This window comes from Galendromus occidentalis, unplaced genomic scaffold, assembly GCF_000255335.2.
Source record: "Galendromus occidentalis unplaced genomic scaffold, Mocc_1.1 scf7180000077530, whole genome shotgun sequence".
NCBI classification, from domain to species: Eukaryota; Metazoa; Arthropoda; class Arachnida; order Mesostigmata; family Phytoseiidae; genus Galendromus; species Galendromus occidentalis.
The window spans coordinates 1-10,645 of NW_003805518.1; the positions used below are offsets into that span (position 1 = coordinate 1).

The 10,645-nt window shown below is 51.2% G+C and overlaps 1 protein-coding gene across 1 annotated transcript; it reads left to right on the forward strand.

Annotated features, from left to right (window-relative positions):
- Positions 1–541: 541 nt before the first annotated feature.
- LOC100898720 (uncharacterized) lies at positions 542–2,097 on the forward strand. The gene is made up of 2 exons (XM_003748339.1): positions 542–1,258; positions 1,378–2,097. Exons 1-2 carry the CDS (start codon positions 542–544, stop codon positions 2,095–2,097), a joined length of 1,437 nt encoding a protein of 478 aa, XP_003748387.1.
- Positions 2,098–10,645: the final 8,548 nt, after the last annotated feature.

A 10,645-nucleotide genomic window follows, 5' to 3' on the forward strand; every position in this document is an offset into this window, starting at 1 on the left:
CCGATGCCGACGAAGAAGAGCGGTCCACGACAACTCGGCCTCGGCGACAACTCGGCCACTACGACAACTCGGCCACTACGACAGCTCGGCCACTACGACAACTCGGCCACTACGACAACCCGGCCTCAGCGACAACTCGGCCTCCACGACAACTGGGCCACCACGACAACTCGGCCACCATAGAGACTCCTTTTTTATAGAATTGCACGTAAACCCGCGCTCCGGCTTTCTCCGAGAATCTGCCCCTTTTGATCCATCCTGGAAAGCCCGAACGCCCCGCTGACTGCACTCGGACCTCGGAGAATCATAGAACACTTCGGCACTTCCCCTCATCCACAGACGGTCTGGGAAGCTTTAGACCTCATTAGACCGAAAGACCGTATTTAGAGTCGCCGCCTGTCGTGCTAGAATGTAGTCGGTGTTGTTGCTATCGTCGTTGCTCGTACGTGCAGCATGTTTACCACGAGGCATCCGAAGACTTTCCGAACGGATCCCACGCCTGGCATCGGACTGAAACATCTCCGCGAAGACAGGAATCAGGATGTCAGTTTCCGTCGAAAGTCAGCGAGGAAAAGAGAGACTGGCCCACGACGGGTATCTGTACGTGTTCGCGCAAAGGAGTAAGGATCAACAGACAGAGTTCTGGCGCTGTCAATACAAGGCCAGCAAAAGTCAGAAGTGCACGGCCCGCGTTCATAGGTCTGTTAGAACTGGGGAGATCACGATCAAAGGCGCTCACACTGACATGCCGAGTTCAGCAGCTATAGAAGTCCAACAGAAGAAGGTAGCGATGAAACGTCGAGCGGTGGAGACTCTAGAAGCACCGCAGCAGATCATCAACAAGATACGTGCTACTTCGTCGCTGGCTGCCAAGGGGAGCATCGAGAGCAATAAATCGCTGACAAGGACGATACAAAGAATTCGCAATCGTGTCGGAATACCTTCGGTGCACTACACGGATCGTCGGGATATCGTCATCCCTGAAGAATATCGAGTGTATGAAAGTAGCCCCGGGATTGTGGAACGGTTCTTGCTCGGTGACTCGGGATCCGACGATCCCAACAGGATCTTCCTCTTCGGCAGAGAAACGGTGGCCTCCTGGATCGGGGGAGTTTCGAAAATCTACTGTGACGGGACCTTTAGTTTGGCCCCGAATGAGTTCGCCCAAGTCTTCGTGATCCTTGCGGAACGTCCAGGATGCGTGACCCCGATTTGCTACGCTCTTCTGCCGAATAAGTCGGAAGAATCGTATTGCAAGGTAATTTCTAGAAAGAAGATAACGTAGATTAAGTTTGAGCTGACGGTAGCAGTTGAGAATGTCGCCTTGTCCTATATTCTTAAGCCCCTTAACTAACCCGTCATTCGCTTCTCTGCTAGATGCTCGATATGTTAACACTCGGATGGCCGGCCTTCAACCCGACGAGCGTTTCCGTAGATTTTGAAAAGGGCCTGATGAACGCGTTCAGCGCCTACTTCCCCGATGCTCAGATTCAGGGATGCTTCTTTCATCTTGTGCAAAACATGAAGAAGCAAGTCGCGGCTCACGGTTTGAGCAGAAGATATCGTAACGAACCGGATTTCGAGCTCAAGGCAAAGATGATCTCGGCGCTCGCGTTCATTCCCCCAGAAAGACTGGAGGTCGCGCTCCGCGAGCTCCGCAGTGATTTGCCAGAGGAATTACAGACAGTCCTGGATTACTTCGAAGACAATTATATCGGACGTCTCCAGGCTCGCGGCGATGGATCTCTGACACGCCGGAACCCGTTGTTCCCGGTTTCCATGTGGACCGTCTACGAGCGCTCGCTTCGAGGGGAATCCCGGACGAACAACTACGCGGAAGCGGCCCATCGCAGTCTTCAGCGCCAGTTCCGTGTCGAGCACCCGGGGATGCTCAAATTCATTGACGGAATCCGTTCTGTGCAACAGAGCAAGGACGCCGATTTGGAGCGTTATATTGCCGGGTACGCCGCTGATGGGAAGAAGAACAAGTATGCTGAGAATGACCGAAGAATTCTACGTATCCTAGAAAACGTAAACACCAATACCTTAAGCGAGACTTTGAGGGGCATCGCCCATACCTACAAAATGAACCCTTGAAGCGGAAATCCCTCAACGTTGTCAATCTGTACATACAGTACATTCCAGTCAATTCAAGTTTCCTCCGAAGATTGTGTGAGAGGATTCATAAAACCAAGTGACGCGTTCTTCCGACGCTTAGTGAGAAGAGACAAGGCATACCGAGTCACCTTGATTCTTTCAGAAAGTCTTTTCATTCAGTCATTCTCCGATTCTATAAAGAAGGAGTCTCCATGGTGGCCGAGTTGTCGTAGTGGCCCAGTTGTCGTGGAGGCCGAGTTGTCGCTGAGGCCGGGTTGTCGTAGTGGCCGAGTTGTCGTAGTGGCCGAGCTGTCGTAGTGGCCGAGTTGTCGTAGTGGCCGAGCTGTCGCCGAGGCCGAGTTGACGCGGTCCGGAAGAAGAGGAGCGCGCACCTGAGCCCTCCGCAGACTTAGCCGATAAAGAATTAGATGCCGGTGCTTCCGGAGAAGTACCTGCCGCCAGAGCGGCTGCCGACAGGCAAGAAGATGAGGTTAGGTTAGGTAGGGCATAGTCTGCATCGGGACACGGTCGAGTTCGTTCGCATCCTTTGGAGCTCCGTCTACTGTGGTGATAGTGATGCGCGTGGGTGTCGACTTACTCCCTTTGGAGCGTCTCTGACTTTCAGACGGGCAGAGACGGCGATGTGCCCTGGCTCTTCTCGAGTGGCGAAATACGCCGGAGAGAGCCGGACAGAGCCGGACAGACGCCCGCAGAAGAACTTATGTCAAGAAGAGCTCGCACCATGCTGCCGTCGAGAGGCAGGGACCTGAAGCCGAAACTCGTTGGCGGCGTCGGAGCAAACATCGCCAAGAAGAGATCACAGCAAAAACGACAGCACGACAAAGGGAGTCAACCACTCGCCACGTTAGCAGTGGGGGACTCCGTGAGGTTGGAACCTGTGGGTCATCAGAAGGCGTGGCTCAAGGGAACTGTCGTGAAAAAAACCGGTCGCCGCCGTTTTCTGGTCGAACCGGAAAATGCAGGGGTTGTCGAACGCAACCAACGATTCCTCAAACTGGTACTATCGACGGTGGTGGCTAACGAAAAAAAATTCAGAGACACCCCGGACCCTGTCGAGAGAGAGCAAGCTGAACCAGTGTGGGACGGTCCCCGGGGTCCTCTGCTGAGCTCAATGACGAGCATCGAGAGCCGCGAATCAACCGAGACAAGGACAGCGACAAATGTCCTCAATCTTTGGAATAGAACAATACTTCGACCCGCGAAGCTATCACCACATTGAGAGCACTGAAACTCTCCTCTCCCTTCAGAAGGAGAATCAACGATTTCGAGGAGCACCAACAGCGATTCTAGTACCTTGTCCACTGGGAGCGGCCGACGGACATCTCTCTATCTGGTACGAGAATGACGGCGGCAGTTGGCTCCGCGGAGTCTACGATACCTTCATTCGGCCCGGCAGCAAGATTACCCAGGAACCTGTATAGAGGCTTTCCCAATAATCATATCAATATATCATTGTATATTTGAATGACCATCATCATAAATGACGTCCCATGTGATCCGCGTCCAAATGAGCTCAATACAGAAACGGAGCTCTGAAAAGGGGGCATGTTGGGAGCCCGCGCGCTACTTCGAATACTCGCGCCTGCGCGGTACGATGATAAACATGACATCGTCGGGCGGCGCCAGTCTGCAGCCAGTCATCTTCCTAACAGTCACGCTGTCCTCAATATCTTGGCTTACAACAGTGGGATTAGGGAAGGGATGGGAATTCGAAAGGGAAGTGGACGAGGGAGTTAATCCGGGATATCAGAGGGTGGGTCGAATGTAAGTTCTGGGAGTTGAATAACGGGACAACGCAGATCCTAACGGGGCATGGCCAGTTCCAGACATTCATGGTGAAAATCGGACGTGCGGAGTTTGACACATGTGTCCTCTGCGACTCGGGGGAGTCCAACGGGGTTGAGCACACCGTGCTGCGCTGTGCCGCCCTCCGTGAAGTCAGGTGAGATGGGGTTATGGGTTTCGATGGACCGGGACTAAGGGAAATGGTCCAGTTCGGTCTGAGGGGCGCGAAGGAATGGGGGAGGTTTTCGGGGTTCTTGGATCGGGTCATGACGGGGGAAGAGGTGAACAGCGATGGAAGAGGTGAGAAGGGCGGGTAAACGTCGGAGGACCGCGGCGGGGTAGGGGGTCCGGCCTAGTTGTCCGGGCGCCTGAAGCCGATGTGGAGCCGAAGGACTCTCATGGACCTTAGGGCTGGGGAGGCAGATTACCTGTAACAACGGCAAACGTTCATCATCAACCACGATACACTACAACGACTCACGATCAATCAGAGACAACACTACACACACACTCACATTCGTTGCGAACAGGGAGGCACTAGAGTAGGGGGAGAAATCGGCGGCTGGCAAGCGTCGTAAACACGTACGATCTAAAACGTTCACCATCTACCACGTCACACAACAACAATGAGTGCAGATGTCGGAACTGCGGGGAGCAGTGTTCGACATATCATCTGCTTCACGGCAGGAATCTCCCCTCTCCGGGGCCGAGCCGGAATGAAGCGCAGTCATGCAGACTGCCATTGTCTTGTCTTGTTTATGTATATTAATAGTAGGTATAGAAAACTAACTCAGTTAATAAAGTCCGATGATGATGATGACAACAACAACAACACACGATCATCATTCACAACGCCGCACGACAACGCGTACACTTTTTTGGCAGCGGGGTTAGATTAGTGGGTAAGAGCAGCTCCCGCTCTCATGTGTTCGAAGTATTGCTGACCCAGTTCCGTCCATGAGAGCGGCGCCCCCGCCCGAAAGCGGGGTTGGGGAACCACCAGGTTTTTAGCGGGTTCGCGACTCCCACACCGTACCGTGAGGCGCTGTGCACGGTCTGCAACATGCATTTTTATTCCCGGCCCCGCAAAAAAAAAGGTCTGGTTAGGTTAACCCACCTAGTCATGAAGGCCGCAGACTCAGGGATCGATCCAAGCTGAAGGCGCCCGATAGATACCAACTCAGCTACGCAGATGCAGCGCCATCTAGCGTTGAGCAACAGAACACTAGTGTAAATGAAGTGGCGGACGCGCCCAACAGCATCAATGAAGTATATACTTCGCCTTACAGAGAGGAATGGCTGAAGACCATGTTCGAAGAGATTGCTTCAATGAAACATCACAATGTATGGGAACTCACGGAACTTCCTAGGGGAAAACGCACCATAGGCAATAGATGGATCTTCAATACGAATGAGGATAAGGATGGAGTAATTGAAAGTTGAAAAATGCGTTCATCCATCGAATAGTAAACACCACACCGCGCGACCGTCTCCGGAAAAGCTTCGACTTTCTAGTGTATGAGTGCGTGACGCTGACCAAAATGAGTGTATTCTCCGACCAACAACTTGAGCAACTCAAGAAGCTGTCTGATACGAAGAATCAGGCGATTATTAAGGAAATCACCAAACACGTGGACCTCAAACTCGATAATTTCGTCAAAGAAATCTCGGTACTAAAGGATGAAAACAGGCAGATTAAGACAAGACTGTGCTCTCTGGAAGCCATGATGTTCAGAAATTTCATCGAGATCACAGGTTTCCCATCTGAGCCGAAACTGACGGAGAAGGACATCGTCTCACGCATGGCCCACTCAGCCCGGATGGAAATAACGGAGGACCAAATATACTCGGCTCGCAGAGTCGGACCGGTGAAAATCGTCAATGGGATTAACACCCAGAACATTGTGGCCGAATTCCACCGTAAAGATACATGCGATCAGTTTATCGACGCCACGACGAAGCTACGAAAACAACAAAAGGAGCTCAACGCGCGAATGATCAGCTCAAAGGCGGCCAAAATGCCAATCTATGTGGCAAGGAAGATCCCGAAAGAATTGAAACGCCTCCGTTGTCTCGCGTTACAGAAGAATCAAGCTCTAAAATACGAGTTCGTTAGGATCAGTCCGGCAGGTAAACTCTGCATGAAAAGGAATCGGGAAAGCACGGTCATAGTGATCTCATGCGAGGATGATATGAATCGACTGAAATAGCCTGCAGCCTCTGTACAATTCAACCAGAGGGCTAACCCACCAATACCTGTCCTCAATCACATCAGACGACGGAACTTTCTGCTGCACATCCCACTCTGTACACAGGCGACGAAGGGCACCCAAAAATTCCAAGCAGGAGCACGGGTCGAGCGGTGTGTGATTTTTTTCTTTCGCGTGTATGAATATCTTCACCATACTTCCCGGGGGGGAAAGAATTGGTAATGGAAATAATTTACTAAATATCCAATCAATTACTATAAGAAGTGCTAGAGCTAATTTTGACGACTATATCGCAACCCTACTTGAGCTGGAGACGGACATAATTGTCCTCACGGAAACGTCGCTAAACACCCACAACGAACAACTTATAACCCTGACTGGTTTTCAAGGACACTTCACCTCTAACTAAGAACTCCCACAGATCGGGAGGCTCAGATATTTTCGTTCGGGATACGTTTCCATCATCCAAAATCCATATAGATGTTGACGACTGTGATGTGCTTATGGTGGAGGTGATTGTCGCAGGAACTAAACTAAAACTAGCGGCGGTGTACCGCTCTCCGAGCCCCACCATCTCCAACAAGGATATTTTCATCGACGATGATCTATGCAAAATTTTACGAGAACTCAACAGGGCTACGGAAAGTATTCTATTGGGGGATAATGTGCCTCCTAACTCATACAGGACAATCCGATAGGTACCTACAGACCGTCAGCTCTAACGGATTCCGAGTCCTCAACGAAAACATCCCGACTAGAATAAGCGAATTTACAAGCTCACTTATAGACCATGCCCTGGCGAAGCTCAGCAGACTCTCGGTGATGAAGATATCGATTAAAGATTCAGATGGTATTTCAGACCACCACCTGACAGAACTCACACTCCAATACCACTCCCAGGAAACTTCGGGGGAAATGACCAGGCGAACAGACTACGACTGCTTAGAGAATATATTGGCCGAGGAGAGGTGGGTGTCACTATTTGAAGAGCAAGATGCAGATAAGAAATCAAAAATTTTCATCGATACGTGCTCGTCGGCAGTCGACGCATGCACCACCTACTCCGAAATAAAACCCCGACACCAACCGATGAAGGAGTGGATGAATCCAGGGCTGGTGCGAGCTATTAGGAAAAGAAGCAAACTCTTCAGACGATACAGACAGCGGGGATCACTGGAAACTAGGATCATATACGAGGCAAACCGCTCGCACCTTAAAACCCTACTTAGGGAGGCGAAAGATAACTTCTACAAGTCCAAACTCAAGAACGCGGAGGGTTGCCCGGCTACGACTTGGAGACTCGTGACCCAGTACTTTAGAGGGGGTCGCGAACCACAATCACTTATCCCGCGAACTGTCGACAGGAACCTGGACGGCGTAAATACATTTTTCGCTACCATGGGAGAGTCTGCATCACAATTGTCCCCAGACGAGTTCGATCCGTAGTGCGACACGGGAATGCCTTCATGGAGGGAGAAAGATTTCCCTGGCTTCTTGGTACCACCCAGGCACGAGCTGGCTGAGATATTAGAGGAACTGAACACCTCGAAGGCATCTGGGGTGGATAACATTCCTGGCATGCTTCTAAGGCGCTGCTCCACGGCTCTTGCTGCTCCTCTTCACGACCTGATCTCGACGATCATCCGTGCTGGAGGATACCAATCGAATCTCAAGACCGCGCTCTTGTATCCTATTCATAAAGTGGGGTCGATCGCTGATATATCGAACTATAGACCGATTTCGCTATTACCGATAACGAGCAACGAGCAGGATCATTGAAAAAATCCTCGAACGACAAATCACACAATTCGTCGAAGAAGAGAAAATCCTGAGTCCGAATCAGTTCGGCTTCAGAAGGGGGAGAAACTGCGAAGATGCAGCTCTAAAACAGGTGGACCTGATCTCGAGAGCTTCGGACGAGGGCCTTGATAGCGCGGCAATTTTCTGTGATATTAGCAGGGCGTTCGACTCAGTAAACCATCTGTTTTCTAGATTCCAACGATCGAGCCACTAGATCCTACTGAGTGACTTGTAACAACTGACTCTTTATTGTTTACATTACGATCCAGACGATGCCGGCCGCCACACAAAGGCGACCCCCATCGGGAGCTCTCCTGACATGCCTCTCACAACAAATGACTGAAAACCAAAAACTAAATTCGTCAAGTACTCGAGAACATTTGCCGTTCGAGAACATTCCCATCGAGCTCCAGCTGCTCCATAACCAGGGATCTAAATTACAGTATTTTGTTACAGTGCTCTTGATTATTCCTCATTCGTTTTCCGCTTCTGCGCTTCCGTTCCGTGTGGCTCTAAGAAACCGGCGGTTGCGCTCTATTCGGCCTCCGTTCTCCATTTCTATTTCGTAGCTTCTACGGCCCTTTACTTCGGTCACGACGCCTTTTGACCATTTTTTGCTGAAATTCGTGGGCTCTATCCGGACCTCCTCCCCTATCTTGAGATCCCTGAGTACATGCGCATGCTTGTCGTGCTGCTCTTTCTGAGCTGTACGCCGCTCGGCAATCAGAGCCGTGATGTTTCTGTGCACACGTTGCCTCAGGTCTCCTGTTCGATAGGGGAGCATGGTACGAGCTCGTCTGCAGAGGAATTTCTCTGCTGGGGTGAGGCCGTCTTTCTGAGGCGTGTTTCGCCATTCTAGCAGTGCCATTTGCAGGTCTTCCTTATTAGCGCTCGTCTCCCGTAGCAACCTCTTGGCGGCCTTTACCGCCGATTCAGCTTTGCCATTCGCCGCGTGGTGGTATGGACTGCTTGTTGAGTGACGAATTTCCCATTCTCTGCAGAAATTCTTGAATTCCGCTGACATATAGCGCGGGTCGCAGTCTGTTCTCAGCTGCACCGGTCTCCCGAACATAGCAAACAGACGTTTGGTGATTTCGATTATTCTCGTCGCTGAGCTGTTTTTTCCTAGATGTGTCAGGTCGAACATATCGCTGTATCCGTCAACAGTGACTAAGTACAGTTGATTTCCGTAGTCCAGCAAATCCTGGTGGACTATTTCGAAAGGGGCTCTTGGTATTTCGCCCGATATGAGGGGCTCCGGACTCTGCTCAATGCTGTACTCTTGGCACGCCACGCAATTTTCCGCCAAATTTCTGATGTCGTTCGAAAGTCCCGGCCAGAATATTGCTGTTCGAGCCCGCCGGAGCATTGCCTCCCGGGCAAGATGTGAACGATGACAGCGACGCAGCATTTCTGCACGCAGAGCGGGTGGAATATAACAAGCGTGCCCGTGGAACACGAGCCCGTCCTCAGCGATTAGCTCGCTCACAAATGGACGGAAGATTTTCGTGATTTCTTGCTCCGGCCGGTTATTGTTTCGCAGGTTTTCCATCAATTGAGAGCTTGCCGCGTCGTCTTTCATGTGTGCGCGTATTTTCTCCAGTAACGGGTCCGATACGCGGCAGCTCTGCCGATTTTTTGTGATCTCAAGCTCGAGCCTCAGATTGCTCTCCGCTGTCGAAGCTTGTGCCTGGGACGGAGCGCGGCTCAACGCATCGGCTACGACGTTTCTTGCTCCTGTGATGTATTTCACCACGATATCGTACCTCTGGAGAGTGAGGCGCATCCGTTGCAGTCTTCTTGGACAGTTTTCCAATGGCTTGCGGAAGATTGTCTCCAACGGTTTGTGATCCGACAACACGATCACTCCCCGTTTTGCGTATATGAGGTGGTCAAACTTGGAGCACGCAGATACGATCGCAAGGCATTCCTTTTCGATGGTGGCGTAGTTCCTCTCAGTCGGTGACAATGCGTGTGAGTGGTATGCTACGGGCCGGTTGTCCTGCGTAATGACCGCGCCCACACCGATATCTGAGGCGTCTGTCATTATGACGACGTCTTTGGAGTTATCGAAGTATGCCAGTGTAGGCGCTTGCGTTAGGAGCGTTTTTATCTCTTCGAACGCTCTCTGTTGAGATTCTGACCATACGAATTCCTGTCCCTGCTTCATTACGTCTCGTAGAGGCGTTGTGATGTCCGCAAAACGCGGTATGAACGGCAAGAGGTAATTTGCCATCCCGAGGAATCTTGCTGTTTCTTTGCCATCTTTCGGTGCATCCATCTGTTTTATTGCACTGATTTTGTCTGGATCTGGCTTGACTCCAGCGTCTGATAGGATATGGCCGAGGTACTTCACTGATTTTTTAGCGATTTGTAGCTTTCTTCTGTTGAGCTTCAGACCTTTTTCCTTGACCCTTTCGAAAAGTGCTCTCAGGTTCGTATCATGGTCCCTTACAGCTTCTTCATCCGTGTCCCCTGTTCCGTAGATTATTGCATCATCGGCCACGACGAGGACTCCACGTAACCCTTCGTAGGCTTGCATTTGTCTCCGTTGGTATTCTTCGCTGGCCGAGCAGAGACCGTTGGGCATCCTGTTGTATTTGAAGCGCCCGATAGGACTCCAAAACGTGGTTAGATGGCTGCATTTCGGATCTAGTCTCATTTGGTAAAACCCGTCTTTTGCATCCACTGTGCTAAACACTCGGGCCTTCGCCAACAAGGGCAGGTGGTCT